The 19,579-nt window shown below is 33.3% G+C and overlaps 1 protein-coding gene across 2 annotated transcripts in view; it reads left to right on the top strand.

The window, feature by feature from the left end:
- Window positions 1–19,579, top strand: part of LOC133172275 (protein-glutamine gamma-glutamyltransferase K-like) — a 57,211-nt gene that overhangs the window by 14,881 nt on the left and 22,751 nt on the right. The window contains exons 2-3 of one of the 2 annotated variants that reach the window (XM_061307131.1): window positions 5,687–5,749; window positions 10,470–10,621. In XM_061307131.1, the coding sequence (XP_061163115.1) occupies window positions 5,706–5,749; window positions 10,470–10,621 (196 nt within the window). In that variant the 5' untranslated portion in view covers window positions 5,687–5,705. Of the gene's footprint in view, window positions 1–5,455; window positions 5,750–10,469; window positions 10,622–19,579 lie in introns of those variants that run through there. The other variant, XM_061307130.1, reaches the window with a different exon arrangement.

Below are 19,579 nucleotides of genomic sequence, written 5' to 3'. Positions count from 1 at the left end.
GGTATTACACCACGGTTATCGACAAGTCAAGATGTTAATTGTTCCATGCATATAAAATTAATTTTTATTTCTTTTGAGAATTTTTTTTGGGGGGGGGGGGCAGCCTATTTTTACAACTTTGATACATGTGTCTAGTAAATTTTATGTACTTTGTAAGTAAATAAAGGTTTTTTTTTGTCAGGAACTATTCTTTTTCAGGGCATAGGAGGCTACTTCACTTGAGATGTTTATACATAACACATTGAAAACGCGTGAATCAGCCCATTCCACCCGTATATATACTAAGACATATATTTATGGGGAAAAATCTGTGTTTTTCATTGACACCACTTGCGTGATCAATGAAATGGGTGAAATAAATAATATTGTGACGTACTTATACTTTCTAACATAAAATTAAGGATTACAAATTAATTCCAATATTTATTTTAATTTCCTTTTTTATTTTGTTTATTGTTTACTCGTATATTTTCTTTAATTATACTAGCATGTTTCATTTTAAATTCATCATTATTATTGAGCACGTAGGATATTGAAATCATGCCCCCCCCCCCCCCAAAAAAAAACAAAACAAACAAACAAACAAACAAACAAACAAAATTAAAGACCTGGCTCAAATTGTACTCTGAACATAAAGCTTTAAATTTAAATCTGTAAAAGTTTTGGATCCTTCCCTAATTACTGCTGACATCGTTTGTCTCGGTATCACTGTCACGGGTAATATAAAGATTAGCGTTAATTGCGCTTTGATTGACTAAATCTAAATCGAAGAAAATCCATAGAATTTTTTGTTATGGGTGTTATTAATCAAGCGCGGGTTGAGTTAATCAAGCGCGGGTTGAGTCAGTGATAGTGTGTATGTATGGCACAGGTACAGTCGCAGAAGTTGTATATCAGGCACAGGTATACAGTCATAGATATACAAAATGTACGCTGTAGTAAATGTTACTTTTTTAGAGATTATAGCGATCCATGCAATGGATTTAGGCATAGTCAAGCTTACATATATTTTCCGCGATATATTCACTAAGCTAGTTATCGTTACCGTTTTGGCGATTACAGCCTTTCATAGAGTAGATTTATTTAAAATCAGAAATTTTCTTTCCTCCATATTAACATATTTCGTATTTTTCATTAAAAAACAATCCATACTTTATTAACAACATATAGTTTAATACTTTGAACAATCCGGAAAATCTTGCTCTGACATTCCGTTTTTGATATTAGTGAGCAGCTACAGTCATGGATGTCCGGTACCAGCATTGCCGAGTACAGTTGCTGATGATAGCTGACAGCCACTGTTGTCAGTCAGTCTGTCCCACTTGGTTTTCCGCACTTTATTCCTAAACGCTTTCAGATATTGAGCTGATTTTTGGTATGTGGGTGTATCTTGATGAGTTACAGATCAAGTTTGCATTTCGTTCCGCTTCATTGATTTTTGAGGGAATTACGGACTTTTCAATTTTTAAGGGTTTTCCGCAATTTTCTTCTAAACGCTTTCAGATATTGAGCTGATTTTTGATATATGACTTTACCTTGATTAATTATAGATCAAGTTTGCATTTCGTCCCGCTTCATTCATTTTTGACGGAATTATGGCATTTTCAATTCTTAACGGGAACCAGATTACACTTGCCGGTAGGGGACTAGTATTGCTAATGCAATACTCTCCGAATGCTTGTTTACAATAAGAAACCACGTCAAAATCCATAGTAAGTGTTGGGGGTTGAAGTGGCCTGAGAGGTGACCGCTGTGCTTTTGGCGGCTTCTGCATGGGGTTGATGTTGGAATTGCATCCTCGGTGGTGCGATGTCATCTGTTTCATCTCTGGGATTTACTTCTTGGAGGAAAAAAATACATACAACTTTATAAACAACAATGTTTTAGGAATTTCATTTTTAGAATAAACTGAAATAATGAAACTATCGTATATGTAATTTTTTGAGGCTATGAGCTAGTTTAAGATGGGCCTGCCCATATACCAATTAACTGACCAAGACCTAATGTCCAATTTCAAACATCAATTAAATGATTGATTGATTGTATGTTGTTTTAAGTCCCATTCGAGAATTTTTCACTCATATATAGGGACGTCACCGTATGCAGGTAAAGGGCTTCAAATCTAGACCAATACTCGGCACTCAGAGCCATTGAGCAGTGAGGGTTCTTTATTGTGCAAACGCCTACCTTGAAACGGGACCTCGGTTTTTAAAGTATCATCCGAAAGACCCGTGACTTTCACATCTAGTACCGAGCGCTTGGCAAAGGAACAGTCACTGCCTATGTTTTCGTCTTAGGTTTGACGCGGCGCAGCGAACGAGAATCGAACCTGGGCCTCCCGATCACGACGAAGCGAGCTCTCTACCACTAGGCTAGGTACCGTGACCAGTCCAACATCATTTAAAAGAAGAGACTTAGTGCCTTGATTTCCTATAAAAAGTTTCCTCTGAGCGTTCAGGTATTTAAAATAAAAACGTTCTTTGTGAAATGGCAAAGTTCTTCAATTTTGCAGAAAATGGGTGCATTTGAGTGTTTTAGCAAAAAAAAAAAAATAATAATAATAATAACAACAACAACAATAATAATAATAAATAAATATGGCCCCACCCATGATCCAAAAATAAATTACATGTATGTTTTATAATTTTCAGAAAGAGCTAGTTCTTTCATTATATAATTACACATTTTGGATCAGAGGTTAAGCTATATATTTAAAATATTTTAAGTTTCAGATTTTTCAAAACAAATGATACAGGTGGTACTTATACACTTATCTCTATTAAGCATAAAAATACCTCGAAAATAAAATAAAAAAGCAGAAAAGTTGAAAATTGACCAATACAGAAATTCACTTCCGGTTCGGACAGAAAGTACTGGAGACGAACGAAACCACCTAGTTCATTTACAAATATCAGGATGTAGTATTCCTGAAAGTTTTACAAATTTTCGAAAATTAGATCAAACTTCAAGGTCATGGGGTTAAAAACCATATGTAGTATATTTGGAAAGGTCTTGTCACAGGTAATGTACATATGTAATATGAAAGCCCTATCTTTTCTCCTTCAAATTTTATGACCAAATGAAATTTTTAATGGTAGGTCAAACTTCAAGGTCAAGGGGTCAAAAATCATAGTATACTTGAAAGGGTCTTGTCACAGGTAATGCACATTTCAAATATGAAAGCCCCATCTCTTCTCATATAAAAGTTATGACCAATTTAAAGTAATGTTAAAATTTCTGAAAAGTAGGTCAAACTTCAAGGTTATGGCCACGGGGTCAAAATCATAGTACATGTATATTTGGAAAGGTCTTGTCACAGATAATGTACATGTGAAATAGGAAAAGCCCATCTCTTCTCATTCAAAAGTTATTACCAAGGTTAAAGTTTTGGTGACAGACAGATTGACAGACAGATGTATGAGATTTAATGTCCCCTTGCTTTCGCGAAAGCGGGGGACAATAAATTAAAAAAAACAGTAGAATCACTATAAGATCTTCCTTGAAGAAGGAACACCTTTATAATAAAAGACAAAGTAAAAACAATGTGTCCCCAAACTTCGTTTGGGAACATGATTATAAACATACCTTTTTTATAGCAGTAATCATATTTAAACACATTTTGAGTTGCTTCTTGTCCGCTAAATCAAGTGAACGCTGATATATAATTATTAAAAAAAATAAATAAATATATGAAAAGTTTTGTTCTAAATGCGCTTTTTAAAGTTTACGCTTATCAGTTGATTAGAAAAATTGCGCTAAATTTTGGGTGCACTAAAATATGTGTGGGTACAGTATTGCACGCATGATGCGCGCTATTATTGAACTGTTTTTCTTTTCAAATGAATTAATGTACCTTAATGTATCCTAATTAAATATGGAATTAATGCACGTAATAATTCAATTTGAATACAACAATTATTCATCAATTATTACACGCGGTGATTGATTTACATAATGTATTACTCTCTTCAACAGAAGAAATATCTTTAAGTCAATTAAATAAATATGCACAATAATTGATTAAATGCTCTTTTCAATTGAAGCAATGATATCATGTGCGCAATAATTCTTTTACGGGGATTACTATTCAATTAATGATATCTTTAATTCAACATATCTAGTATTGAAATAATGCTATCTTTAATTAAATGTGTATTATTCAAATAATGATGAATTAGATATAAACTCAAAAAATAAATAAATGCGCGCATCAGACCCAGCTATAGTAGGACACAAGGATTGAGTTTACATGTATCATCAATAATATCATCGATGGAACTTATGACTTATCAAAATTTTACAACATTGTTCACAAGAAAATCATTTATTTATGACAAAAATACATTTAAATTCTATCCTCTCCTGCTTATTTTGGCCCCGAATTCTACTGGAGTTGTGACGCTTACATACATCAAATAGGCAACCGAGGTAGCGCAACGCTGTTTTCTAAGGAAAATGCTTGAGCAATTGAGCTCCTATCCCCATCTATGTATGTGTCCACTGATTATCATTTATTCTTTATTATTTCTTCTTTACATGTATACACATATGCCTGAATAGAGCATGTTTTAAACAATCTAAATATACAATCCATCAAGAAGCTTTTCCACAAGATTTGTCATTGCTTTAACATTATACAAAGATACTAGTAGTCCACTTTCCCAATTTCTTTCCTTTTTTAGTTGGTTGAAATTTGCCTAGTGATCTTTAAGAAATTTTAAATAAATCAAAATAAGTAATGTAGAGATATTAATTCAAATGCACTGCATGTCATAACCTTTGCTCAGATTTTCAGCCCAGCTTCAAAAGGGATAAAATCTGGCCGACGGAGTTTTTCATCTTTGAGATGCAACAATTTGCTGTAATTATGCACAATTATTTTCATATAACTAAAAATAATAGCTGCTTATATTTCCTGACATATAACTAAAACCAATTTCATTTATTTCAAACAATCATTTGTAAACAGAAGACTCACCACGATTGTATAAGGTGCATAATATGATTAATTATGCTTTTATAAGATGGCAATATGTTTCGATGATTACGCACACTTAATCGTAGTGTTAATTATCGCCTCAAAATGCGTGTTTTCTTATTCCGATTGAATTAAAATATCGCAATTAACGTTAAAATCCAGTCATTAATGACTGCTATAATACATGTATACCCCTGTCTGTGAATGTGGTATAGAATCTCTATGTTACATAGATATTTCAGAGGTTATACAGACCCCTGAAATAATCTGGCTCTCTGCCTGCATCTTGTTATTCATCTTCCCTGTTTAACATTTCTCGTAAATATGATGTAATTTAGGTTGCATCCATATGTCTCAAAGTGAAAATCCTATACTTAATGTGAAACAAAACTTTGTAAAGTTTTTATGATTTATTCATCATAAACATAAAAATCATTTCTTCTCCAGAGCAGTGCCATGTTTTTTTCTTTCTAACTGATAGCGTAACACAAAAAGGAAATGGCAATTTAGACATGCAAGCTTAATGTAGAGACAAGAGCAACATTGTTTGGTGTTTTCCCTAACATCTTGAATTCCTGACATTAGACGCCGTTTCGCTATTTTAGCGCATGGGTATAAGACGGTTCACAGATGCTAAGAAGAAGCTCTTTAAGTTAGAAAGTTTCGGTAAACATGGTTATTTAGACTTCCGTGTGTTACAGGAAGCTTAGTAGGACCGAATCCAAAAATGATGCACTCAAAGGATAAATACGAGGTGAATCCAACAACGAGGTTAGTACACTGTATTTTGTACAAACCATTCTTCATACCTTCCCATAAATGCCGAATAGTTTTCATCTTTTGTACGTGCTCTGCATGCAATAAAAACAAATCTTAGTATCTGTAGATCTCTTATTCCTCTCGTGATTTCCTTTTTTTCTTCTATTTTTACTTCTCTGGTCATTGGAAAGTAGTTTGTATTTTTCACACGAATAAGCAATTTTTCTGCAACCGAATCAAGATAGCGAACCAACAAATTCAATCGAACACCATTCAAATGATTGGAAACAAATCACTCTAAGCTGAACACGACTTGTAATTGAATTTACACAAGCATTTAACTTTTCTGACAGGGGGTTCGTTACGTACATCAATATCCCCTTATAAATCATGATGTATTTGAGAAAAGAAAAAAAAACCCGCAGATCTGCTTAGCGCGTTTACTATGATAAAACACAGCGGGTTTCAAAACCGTTGACTACTTAACCCTCTTGATGCATGGTGCCAATAAACTCTTGGTAGAATGTGCTAGAAACATTTCAGAAAACATATTACTTCACATTCTATGTTATACATGATCAACAGATGAATGATATAAATCAAACTTGATTGACATTAGAAAGCCATTTTTTTAATCTTAGTTAGGTCCGAGTAATTGCAAACATATTTACATGGCTTAGGGATCATTATTTTCGCGTGTACTGTGGCATACAAAGAGGAAGCGTGGTACGAAAGAAAACATTGTATTATCGATAAACATTAAGGATCATGTATTTGTTTGTAGATGTACCACACAATATAGTGAATCAGAAGGCAGTTTATTTGTGTTCTATACGGTAAATGTACAAGACCTCTTTTCCAGACAGTCGACTATATATGCATGTGATATCGCTTGCTGCAGAGTGTTGAATAAAATGGTGACGTTATCATATTCTATTATTTGTGTTTCTATTAAAAGATAAATCTACATATGAAGAGAACTATAAATTATATATATATATATATATATATATATATATATATATATATATATATATATATATATATATATATATATATATATATATATATATATATATATATATTATATACCTTCGGATATCAGTTTAATTATATTGTTTGCTGAGTTGAGACACTTTTTATCGTATTAATTAAATCCAAACCTCATAATGTGTTGGTTTATTTCATTAGTCTCCTACCGGTGAAACCGGAGGGGACTATAGGTTTCCTCTGAGTCTGTCTGTCTGTCTGTCAGTCTGTCCCACTTGGTTTTCCGCACTTTATTCCTAAACGCTTTCAGATATTGAGCTGATTTTTGGTATGTGAGTGTATCTTGAAGAGTTACAGATCAAGTTTGCATTTCGTTCCGCTTCATTGATTTTTGAGGGAATTACGGACTTTTCAATTTTTAAGGGTTTTTCGCAATTTTCTTCTAAACGCTTTCAGATATTGAGCTGATTTTTGATATATGACTTTACCTTGATTAGTTATAGATCAAGTTTGCATTTCGTCCCGCTTCATTCATTTTTGACGGAATTATGGCATTTTCAATTCTTAACGGGAACCAGATTACACTTGCCGGTAGGGGACTAGTGTTGCTAATGCAATACTCTCAGAATGCTTGTTTCTATTGCAGAAGTAGATATAAAAAGCTCTTCAAAATAGATGATGTCATAGTGCTATGGTGGTACTGGCTAGTTACTAAAGGATGGAAAAACAAAAAAAAAAGTTCTGAGACTGTGTTCATAATGTCGAAAGCATATGCATGTTGTTTTCAAACATTTTGTTTATACCCGCACTTTCTAAATAAAGTTTGGGTATATTGTTTTTATCCTGGTCCGTCCGTCCGTCTGTCACACTTTTTTCTTCCTCAAACTACATGTATTCTTACACTTTAAGCAGTAGCCAACTGATCTTTAAGAATGTGATTGGTGGAGCCTAGAACATGTGCAAAAAGATTTTGGAATTTTCATTTTTACCCATACTGGCCAAATGAGGGTTAAAAAAGGAGATTTTCTACAAAAATCTGGTTCCCTGAACTCCTCTTACATTTTTTGTAGAAGCCAACTCATCTTTTAGAATATAATTGGTGGTGTCCTATAGATGTGCAACAAGGTTCTGAATTTCGATTTCCACCCTTGGGGGGCAATTCGGTGTCAAAAAGCGTCATTTTTCTACAAAAAATGGTTCCTGAATTTCTCTTACAGTGGCTATTCATATTTTGGAATATGTGTGGAGGTGTCTTGTAGATATGCAATAAGTTTTTTTGAATTTCGATTTTCACCCGGGGGGACGAATGGGGATCGAAAAATGTTGTTTTTCTGCAAAAACCTGGTTCTCAGAACGAAGGTTTCAGAAATTTGATTTTCACTTTGAGGGCCAGAAGGGGGTTAAAAAATGATTTTTTTTTTCCTTTTTAACAAAACTCTGGTCTCCCGATCTCCTCTTATATTTTTAACAGTAGACCAATCATATTTTGCCAGAAGTCTGGGTGTGTCCTGTAGATGTGCATTTAGGTTTAGGAACTTCGTTTTCCCCCCTTGGGTCGATTAAGGGTTGATAACCTACTTTTTTGTAAATTATATAATTATTGTGGCTTCTTACCTTGTTACCCAAACATGAAGGTGAGTTTATTTAGAGGCAAACACGTAAATCTGGGTATTACTGTCTTTTAACAACATCTAGTTTGATTGTAACCCTGCATATTAATATATAAAAGCTAGTATACAAGTATTAAAACAGAGAGGAAAAAAAATAAAGCAACATTGTAACTACATTTTAGAATGTGGCACGCCTGCATGGAGAAGCTAAGAAACTCCAAGTAGGTACATGTAAATACAATTTGTACACCCAAAAAAATGATGCTCAATTTTCTATATTTTTGCAACCTTTTACATGTGCAATAATATAAGCAATCATGTGTGTGTTTTTTTAAAGAGATGATACTGAGTTAATCATTTTTTTTATCTGTGTTCTATCATTACATTTAATTATCAATGACGTCTTGTGAGGTGCTACCGCATAAATTGTAACTAATGAATGCCTTAATCATTTTGGATAATCGTCTATATACAAATCAATATAATAATAATTATTATACAAAAATTGGCTCCTGAGGAACACCTTAAGATATTTTTTGCTGGATAACACATATGAATCCATGAATGAAGTCTTGTGGCTAATTCCAAAAGACATTAACTTGTGTAAAAGAAATTCATGGTTGACTGTATCAAAGACCTCAAGACCTGACGCAGGACAATAAACAATACCCGTGTTTTTTAAACCCAGGCTGACATGAATGACTTGATCTATAACCTGAGTGACTATCTATAATTAACTGTTAATGGATATTTGAAGACATGTCGTTCGATAATCTTGATGACATCTGGCAAAATAGATATTTACACAGGTCGGTAATTATTTACCAAATTATTATATGTCTTTTCTAATACATTCTTAAAGAATCGTTCCTTGACTTAAATCTCTTTCATGTCTTATAAAACCATGTAAATAGTTAATCCCTTTCAAAAATCATATTACCTGTCCAAATTTGACTAATGATGTATTATGAAAATATCATACAATTATATCGTTCGACATGTTTTCCTCTTCTTCATCTCACGTTTTTGCTATCCAGATAATTTGTGTATATTTAATGATACGATGTATATATATCTGGAACCTTCTGGAACATCCTTTGTTCTATTCTTTTGTCCATTAGTACTGAGCAAAATAGTATACTTTCAGCGTCAATTTTGAGTTGTGTTTTACTTACTAAAAATACAATGTAAAGAAACAAAGAATAGTTAATTAAAATCGATCTGATTTTTTTTTTCGAAACAACATTGTAGTATCTGGGAGAGTCAGACGATAGATATATGTTCTGAAATGTTTCCTCAAGGACATTGAAAATATAGAGACACCTCCTCTGAACATTTGGGTTACTCTCTGAGGTTTACGGAAGCCCATTTAGGACCTACACTGTATCAAAATAATTTTTTAATTCGATATAACGAGTTGTCGAATTTGTCAGAACGAATTTAATTCGTGATAACATTTTTTTTAATTCGTTATAACGTACAACAGATTTGTAGCATTCGTTATAACGAATTTAAAAATTTGCTATAACGAATTCAATTCATTATACAGTGTAACGAATTCAACAATTCGTTACATCAAATTAAATTCGTTTAAAACCAATTCAATATATAGAATTCATAAATATTTTTCTATAGATCCTAAATGTCGAATTCAATTTAACAAAATTTATTCATTATAACAATTTTAAGAATTTGTTTAAACTTATCTAATTTGTTATAACAAATTTCTGAATTTGTTTAAACAAATTTAATGTGTTATGAAAAAAATTTTGAATTCGTTCAAATTTGTTATAACAGATTAAATTCGTTACAGCAAATTCCAAAAAAAATGTTACAATAGACTAATTTCGTTGAAACGAATTCCAAAATTTGTTATAACGAATTCAAAACTATTTGTTGATAGATTCTAAAAGGGCTTCTGTGACTCCTACAGTAAATTAATAAAATATTGAATATCAGAGAAAAATATCATGTGCACATCCATTAATGAAATGGATAAAATCTGAAATACTTCATTGATAGGGAATAAGTATAATTTGTTTCGTAGAAAAAACTATAAACGTTTTAAGTGATCTATCCCGTGGATGTTAACGTTTGAGATTTACAATTCAAATTGTCACTTCTATTCACAGGGCTTCTTTGGGCGATCGCTTATCCTCGTACTACGGAAACATCCGCAGTATTCTCCTGGGGAGAAGGTCCACCTATGAGGTGGAGGAAACATTTCCAACTGTGGACGAAGGTCATAGTTCTACACTCAAAGAGAAAGAGACCACTGCGGAAGGTAAAATACGGTTCTTTTTTATGTACAATGAAAATTGTCTTATCCGACACCTGTGCAATTGTGTTTCATTGTGAAATCCGACCTTTATTTCCCTTCCCATTGAACTATTGTCCGTGTTTTTATACTGTATAATCGGACATCTTGTCTATTCAGACACAAAAGTGCATATCTGATTAAACAGGTTTTACTGTATTTACAGTAAGTTTATTGTGACAAAACAAAATGGGCCGTGAACTCCTATGTGTGTTTCACAAATGTGACATGTCAGATACCTCCAATGTTTACGATGACAGAACATGACGTGTGCACTTTTTAAAATATATTAACATTTCAAATAAAAGTGTGAGGAAAGTTACGACAACACGGACAGGGGGGTCAGAAGGTTAAAGTATGCCTTTTATTTTGACGTCACAAACGTTGAACGCCGTGGAAGTGCAACGTCATAAGCGAAAAATCAAATTTCACGGTCACATTGATCAGAAGCTGTTGCAATGGCTCTTCCATTAACTGTAACTTACCCAAAAGATAATACAGGAATTTTGAAATATATATGACATTTGCAGTCAAGGCAAGGAGTTAAAATGTGAATATAAGCATTTTGAAAGATATAGTCTCATATATAACTGCAACGGTGTGTGCAAACAAATTTTCATAATTCGGTAACGCGCGTTACTCAACTTGTTTGCACACACCGTTACAGACATGAGACTATATTTTTCAAAAACAAAAATGATTTAATGCTTAAATATAGTCTGCTGAAAGAATGATTGTGTACGTATAGTACATATTCGATGACTAAAAAGAATGTACATACACCTCATTGTCTTTTAGAATGTCTGTGGTATGTCACGTAATCTGCTGATATGAATATTTGTCTGATCTACAGGGAAAGATCGACATTTAATTGTAAAATTATTCAAGTTGACGTAACAGAAGTCTTGGACAAGAGGTTTTCGTGCAGAAAGTCTCCTGATAATATCGGAGAAAAGCCACATTAAACTTTGAAGGAATGGAATGAAATTTTCGAGCGCAAACCCCTGATTGCAAGACATTTAGTGTAAAATTGGCTAGAAAATCCCAACTGATTTAAAGCAATCCTTTTAAGGATACGTCGATTTAAAAAAAAAATGCAAATTTTATTACAGATCATCTCTTCAAAAACAGGATAACTACAACACAAGAAGTAATTTTGATATATGAAAGTATCAGTTCAGTCTTAAAAAATGTAAATATATACATGTATAGCTATGTGTATATATAGTACAGCCGTTCATTTAATTCAGTTATTTAATTAAACACACATACATCACATGTACCTGGTGTAATACCGTAAAGATAACAAAAATTTAAGCTTTTTGATATTTCGTCAAAATATCATTTTCTAATTGTTCTTCGTGACAGGTTCTAATATTAAGATAAATGGCTCTGGTTGAAACAGTTTAATTTCTCTACATCAGGATCTATTAGACTTCCTGTCAAAGATAAGTTAATCATTTAGGGTCTCTAACTGAATATAGAATTATTTGGGAAAATATATGTTTTTCTTTTTTATTTAAATGCTGTTCATATGTTATGCATTAACAAGAAGATCTACAAAGTGCGACAGTTTCTATTTCTTTTTGGCCAATGACTTTGTAGATTTTAAAACCTTTTCTTATGGTCTACAAGTTTTTTATCTACAGCATACAACATGAAACTTGCATATCAAATCATAGCACTGTTCTTCTTTAAAAGACCAAATATTGCATGTATTCAAACTTTGAAACCCTTCCTTGATTCTACCATGACTCCAGACCATGTTTGATGAAGACTATAAGACATGAGATTGCTTTCATATAAAATTGAAAAAAAAGATGTTTTGTAAATTTGATTCAGTCAACTAATTTATTTTAAAGAAGTAGACTAAATAATTAGTAATAAAAGCCCACTTTTGCCTTTGGTTGATTTTGAAGACAGCTTAGAACACTGACATTCCTGTTGAAATTCCTCTAAGTTTTAATCCAGACTTAAGTGTGGAAATGTTTATAGGGTCATTTATTTAAGTCGCAGTTGTTAGAGCGTTTGCTTTAGAGTCGCTGAGTAAGAAGTTGATCCTTACGTGTTGGTTCGAAATCCCACTCCGGGACGCGGAGACCGGTTCTTCGGACGAGACCGTATAAACCGAGGTCCCGTGTCGCAGTAAGTGCAGGCACGATAAAGTTCCCTCACTGCTCAATAGCCATAAGTGCCTAGTTCAGGTCTAAAGAGGGTGTTGTAGAAACTCGTGATTATTCCTTATATCGAGAAGGACATTTAAATACCCACGACGCATGAAGAGTTATCTCTAAATATAGATAATGCTACGTAGATGACTTTATTTATACGACGGGTATGTCCAGCTTGTTATATAAAAACATTTAAAGAAAGGCCTTAGAGGTTTTAACTTTCAAGTCAGTAACGTTTAATTTATTTCATTGCATATTTTTTTCCTAACATAGACTGGCGATCTGTAAGTAAACTTTTTTTTCACATTTATGGTCACTGTCGCCATATTGCACGACAAAAGTTAGAACGATAAAAAGCACAATTCATGGAAAGTGCACCTCGCACATCATTTTGAAAGATGTACTGTAGACAGCGTGCGTTAATAATTTTCAACATATAAAAATGTGTCCAACAATCATGCTGTTGATGCAATATCCAAGAAATTCCATTGAGTCATTTCAGTTTAGATGTTTCAAGTCAAATCTGAGCCACTAATTAACAGAACAATAATGAAACGAAATGAGTATGAAAAAAATTAAATTATTTAAAATAATAGTACTTTATTTTTTAAGACATCGCCACTAAGTAATAACATTAAATGTATGTCTTATTTCTTTTAGATCACAATATCAAGGAAAACAATTTAATTCTGCATGCATTTTAACCCATTAACTTTCTGACATTCTCTCCCTCTCTCTCAAGAGAGATGTTACATTGTACTTTCATTATATAAGAAAAAAAATATGTATATACCAACTATTCCAGGATTCGAACCCATTCTCAGGTAAAAGAATCTTCGTTAAGAGTCCACACGCTTTACCACTAGACCAGCTCGGACACTGAAGTTTCATGTGCTATTTTATGTGCACATTTTGCATTTCGGATGGATAATAATTTTTATTCGATTTTTGTGATTTTCAAAAATATGCCTCTTTGAAACAAAAATCGGAAATGGCAGTTTTGAAGAAAAATCCTGTCTCCTTATGCGTATATCAAATTCATTCTGTTTCAAGGAGGCAATTTTTCAGAGCAATGGGGATTCCCTATTTGGAAAACAGAAATCTTGACTTATTTTGCTATGTGACTAATTTACACTTCATTTAAGGGCAAATTGGAAGTTGATATGCAGTTTCTAAATATTGCTCTACATTGTGCTTTATATACCGTTGTATCTTAAAAAATTTAAGACCGTTTTCTGTTACTTAAATTTTTTCTTTTAAACTGCTACAACTTTAGGGAAAATAACAAAAGAACTGCAACACCCTCTTTGTAGACCTACAGCGGCAAGTGGTGGCGTCTCAATATGAGTGAAAAATCCTCGAAGGGACTTGAACAAGCAACAAACAAATGTTTACCCGCTGTATATCATGCACATATACAACCAACAGAACTATCATTCTTTTAAAATTATTACTGTATTGAACATCGTAAGGACATGTAGTATATGAATAATTAACTTTAAATTCATCAAAGCATCATAACCAATTTAAAATAATCCCTTCCAAAGCAGAAGTATGATAAACATTGATCACAGTAATCTATAAGCGAGGTAATGTACAGGAGGGGTAAAGAGCTCTGATCTGTGATCGGCCCTGAGGGCGTTACCTGTTGAGATATTGTACAGGAGGGGTAAAGAGCTCTGATCTGTGATCGGCCCTGAGGGTGGAACCTGTTGAGTATTTTGAAATTCTGTCTCGGTGCTCATATTTCCCAGATAAACTTCATGAATGTAAGGAACAAATATATAAATGATATGCTTGTTTGAATTCTAATCAAAGCAATTATTTATACAGACTGTCGGTAAAACCTTGAAGGGAAGAAGCTATGAACATTCAAAAAACTGAACAAGGGTTTTGTTTTTGCTTCTCGTTTGATTGGGGAGTTCGACAGAGCAATCTGTCTACTACTGTTGGTCTTATAGCGGAAGATTCATTCAACAACAAGATGATTTACAAAAACCGTGTAATGCAGCCAGAAACCAAATTACTTCACAGATTCTAATCTTAAAGATCCAGACGAGAGAAAACAACCCTCACAAAAAATTAAAGAGAATGAAAACACTGTTATCTAGATGGGCTGATGTTGCTGTAATATTAGCGGAGAATTACAGAGTATCGAATTTGTAGACAAAACTCTCATTGCAGTGTTCCTGAAATATAAGAATTGAAATTTTCTTGATCGACCATTTAAGTAAAGTATAGTTTATAAATTTAATCAGAAGTTGTAAATGGGTGATAATAATTTTAATTTATTTGTAATGTTATAATTTTAATTTCAAGTCAGGTGGAAAATTAAACAGCAATAGTTCAGCCTATTCTAATTAATAAAACATAATTAATGTTGAATGAATGTTCATATCAAGTTTGTCTTGTGAAGCTCGTGTTGAAAGAGTATAATACTTTCTCTTTTTAACATGCTGTTTAAATACAGCATCACATACAAAGTAGTTATAGGCTCCTGCATGTTTGAATAGAAACACGCAGAGTTACACATTATAACCATTTGGTTCCTATTTTCTCCATATCATCTGAGAAGTGGAGTTAGCATCCCTCACCTTAATTTCCTTGTCACCATTGGATTGTTTTTATAATGCCTTGTTTTCTTGATTTACCCACATTTTTCTCCAAAAACTGTACCATTCCCTTTATCCCCATTGTATTTTAGTCTTAAATAACATTTTTTCCCAGTCGGCCGTTATAGAACAAAATTGTAATATTAATTTTCAATATATTGCTCCTTGATTATATTCCTGGCTTGAACGCAAATTCCCTCTTCCGTTGTTCAGATTCCTTTAATATCTAAATTTGATAATCAAAATTAATTTCCTGTTCCATTTCTCATTGTTATGCGCATTAATTTTCCATTCCTAATACCACAAATATCTAAAGGGGGTATGATTAAATTATATTAAGGGAATGATATCATTTTTCAAGTATTAGTAGATTAACAAGCCCGCTCTAACAAAGCGATATTGACGTTAATATCGCATTTGTACAATAGAAAGAAGTGCAGCTGATCATGCATCACGCTGTTGAGATCTTGATTTTGCTTTAGCGTAACATTTTCAGCTCGGAGATTATGTAGCTGTAAGCTTCACCCTTCCCCTTGTCACGTTTGATGTAGTGGTAAAAATCGTCCATCCTCTAGCGAATATTCAGCGCAGCACTACGTGTATTTCATACAACAATGAATTATTGACTTTTGATGAGGTCTACTTGTAACGATATGGACCTGGTCAGATATTGGTTAACCGAGGGCGAAGGTTCCTCTAAATTTTAAAGCAGCAAAGCTATATAAACATTTCAAGTTCTTTGAAATGGAAAAAAATAACGCTAGCTATAGTATAAAATTTCTCAGTAATATAGTTTGTTCTTGTGTTGTCTTACCCGTCATGTCCAATTTTTTGCCACACGCCACCTATTATATCCATTCATTGTTAGAGGCGAAAAATATTAATTAATGTATGGATTTACAAGACACCTTGCATGAGTATTTTTGATAATGATGTAGCCCTAAAGATAGTTTGCAAAAGCTATTAAATTTTATTGAGTTGATAAAATCCTACCTAATATTTGCATTTGAATAATTTCATGCGAAAAACAGATGTTCAAAACTGATTTTGCAAAAACTTCTAGCTAACGTGTAACAATATCAATGTAACAAAAATTTATAATCAAACTTGTATTTTTTCTTATGATTGAGGTAATACATTAGTAAGGAAAAAGATGTACCTCTGGTTAAGATATGCTTCAGCTCTATTCCACTTACAATATTCTGTCAAATGCAGATACAGAGGAGCAGCTTGAATTGATATACATATTCATGTAGATTCTTCCTGAAATTGTACAGCATAGTCTAAACATTTGTATATATACCACCAGTACAAAAATATACATGTAAAAGGCGAAAGACGGATAATGTATATATGCATAGACTCATATCTTAAAATGTACGACCAGCAGAAAATTAAAGATGGTAATCAGTTCATGCAGTCAGGAAGGTGAAATTTGATTTCGATTTGTCTTCTTTCTGCTGATGCACGATCTCAGACATTTAAGTGATGTATGATTAGAAGGATTCATTTAGAAACCAAAAAGATGACGGTGGATTTATCCTTTTATCATAATTACCATAGAAATCTGGAGAAACTTTTGTTCATCACGATATCTTCTGATCTTCTATCTATCCAGCTGATTATGTAATTCCTAGTTTATCAGGCTTTGTAAATTAGAGGACTGGTTGATAAACGACCTGCTTTTCGTTTTATAAATACAGATTTTACGACAATGTGATGCAATAATAATTTGAAGTCCTATGGCTTTGCCAATATTTGTAAGGAATGGTACAAATTACGTCTGTTTTCTAATGTTTCCTCTATAGAATTTTTCGACAAACCTTATTTTTTTTTTCATGCTTTACATGTAAGACATCCTTGCTCTAAAATATAAATCAAAACACTCCCTATTCGCAATAATTGTAAAACTTAATCTGCTTCCAATGTTCATTAGCAGGGAAAGTCAGTGCAAGCTCTTAGACAATGATGCTGTTACACTGGAGTCCAATAGTGATCAAAAATATCAGAAACAATGATTTTTGCATCAAAAGATGAGCTTTTGAACATGACATTTCTAATTTGTTTAATAAAGACATAAATATTATTACCTGAGTTTAGCAACTGAACAGGTTAATTTATCATCCACGCATATTTTTCTCTTGATTCATTATCCACGTATGTTTTTACCCCGTTTTCAGTACTATTTTGCAATAATTTCATTTATTAGAATAGCGACACTCAAAGCTTCATGAATTTTTTTTTACTGATTGTTCTTTGCTACTATTGAAGATTCATATATCTTAAGAAATATATTTTTCTTGCTATTCTTTAGTATTCAGTTAATTCATATAATCTATTCTGGCCGTATACATATACTAGTATAATTATAGTGATGTAAAATAAAACAGTGTTCAACTTAGGAAAGGGAGGAAAAGTATTTAGTTTGTTTCGGATATTCTTTATATAAAGATGCTAATGTACATGTGTATGCCATCTGAATTATTGTTTTTTAGGTCACCTGAGTTTACTCAGGTGACCTATTGCTATCTGTTTTCGTCTGTCGGCGTGCGTCGTGCGTCGTCCGTCGTGCGTTAACATTTGAACATTTTCAGCTTCTTCTCTGGAACCACTGAACCAAATTCAACCAAATTTGGCACATAGCATCTATATGTGAAGGGGAGTAAAAATTGTGAAATTCATGACCCCTACCCCCCTGGGGCCTGAGGGGTGGGGCTAAAACCATCAGAATTAATGCAATCTTTAAAAATCTTCTTCTTTACTCCTGGGCATCAAGCAGGCAAACTGTTGGCATGAATGTAATAAGCATTGAGCCCTCTACCTAAATTGTGAAATTTATGGCCCCAGGGTCAGGGGTTCTGGTGCTAGGGTGGGGCTCTGTTGAATATGTAGTGAAAAGCATTCTTAAAAAATCTTCTCCTCTGCTCTTGGGTATTTAGGAAACAAACAATATGCATAGTTATGATGAGGAAAGGTGTCTCCTCTAAAATTGTGAATTTCATGGCCCCTGGGTCAGGGGTTCTGGTGTTAGGGCGGGTATCTAATGATTATATAGTGAAAATGCATTAATTATTCAAAAATCTTCTCCTCTGCTCCTGGGTATTAAGCCGATGAACTAAGTACATAGTTATGATGAGAAAAAGTGCCTCTTCCAAAATTGTGAATTTCATGGCCCAAGGGTCAGGGGTTCTGGTGTTAGGGTGGGGCTCTGTTGAATATATAGTGATAATGTATTATTTCTTTAAAAAGCTTCTTCTGTGCTCTTGGATATTATGAAAACAAAATAAATACATAGTTATGATGATGAAAGGTGCCTCTTCCAAAATTGTGAATTTCATGGCCCCAGGGTCAGGGGTTCTGGTGTTAGGGCAGCGTTCTGTTTATTATACATGTATAGTGAAAATGCATTATTTCTTTTAAAAATCTTCTCTGATCCAGGGCAAACAAACTGAAGGCATAGTTATGATGAATAAGGGTGCCTATTCCTATGTTGTGAATTTCATGGCCCCTGGTCAGGGGTTCTGATTTAGGGCGGGGCTCTAATGATTACATAGTAAAAATGCAATAATTCTTTGACAATCTTCTCCTTTTCTCCTGGGTAATAAGCCGATGAACTAAGAGTATAGTTATGATATGTAAGGGTGCCTGTTCCAAAATTGTGAAATTCATGGCCCCTAGGTCAGGGGTTCTGGTGTTAGGGTGGGCTCTGTTGAATATATAGTGATAATGCATTATTTCTTTAAAAATCTTTTTCTTTGATCCTGGGTATTTAACAAACAAACTGTTGCATAGTTATGATGAGTAAAGGTGCCTCTTCCAAAATTATGAATTTCATGGCCCCTGGGTCAGGGGTTCTGGTGTTAGAGTGGGGCTCTAATGATTACATAGTAAAAATGCAATAATTCTTTGAAAATCTTCTTCTTTTCTCCTGGGTATTACATGTAAGCTGATGAACTAAGAGTATTGTTATGATATGTAAGGATGCCTCTTCCAAAATTGTGAATTTTATGGCCCCTGCATCATGGTTCTGGTGTTAGGGCAGGGCTCTAATGATTACATAGTGAAAATGCATTAATTCTTTGATAATCCTCTACTCTCTTTCTGGGTATTAAGTAAGCTTACTAAATGTAAAATTATGATGA

This window comes from Saccostrea echinata, unplaced genomic scaffold (assembly GCF_033153115.1).
Source record: "Saccostrea echinata isolate AGI-Se365-2 ecotype Australia unplaced genomic scaffold, CSIRO_AGI_Sech_v1 ptg000054l, whole genome shotgun sequence".
NCBI classification, from domain to species: domain Eukaryota; kingdom Metazoa; phylum Mollusca; class Bivalvia; order Ostreida; family Ostreidae; genus Saccostrea; species Saccostrea echinata.
This window is presented reverse-complemented; position numbering and strand designations above follow the sequence as displayed.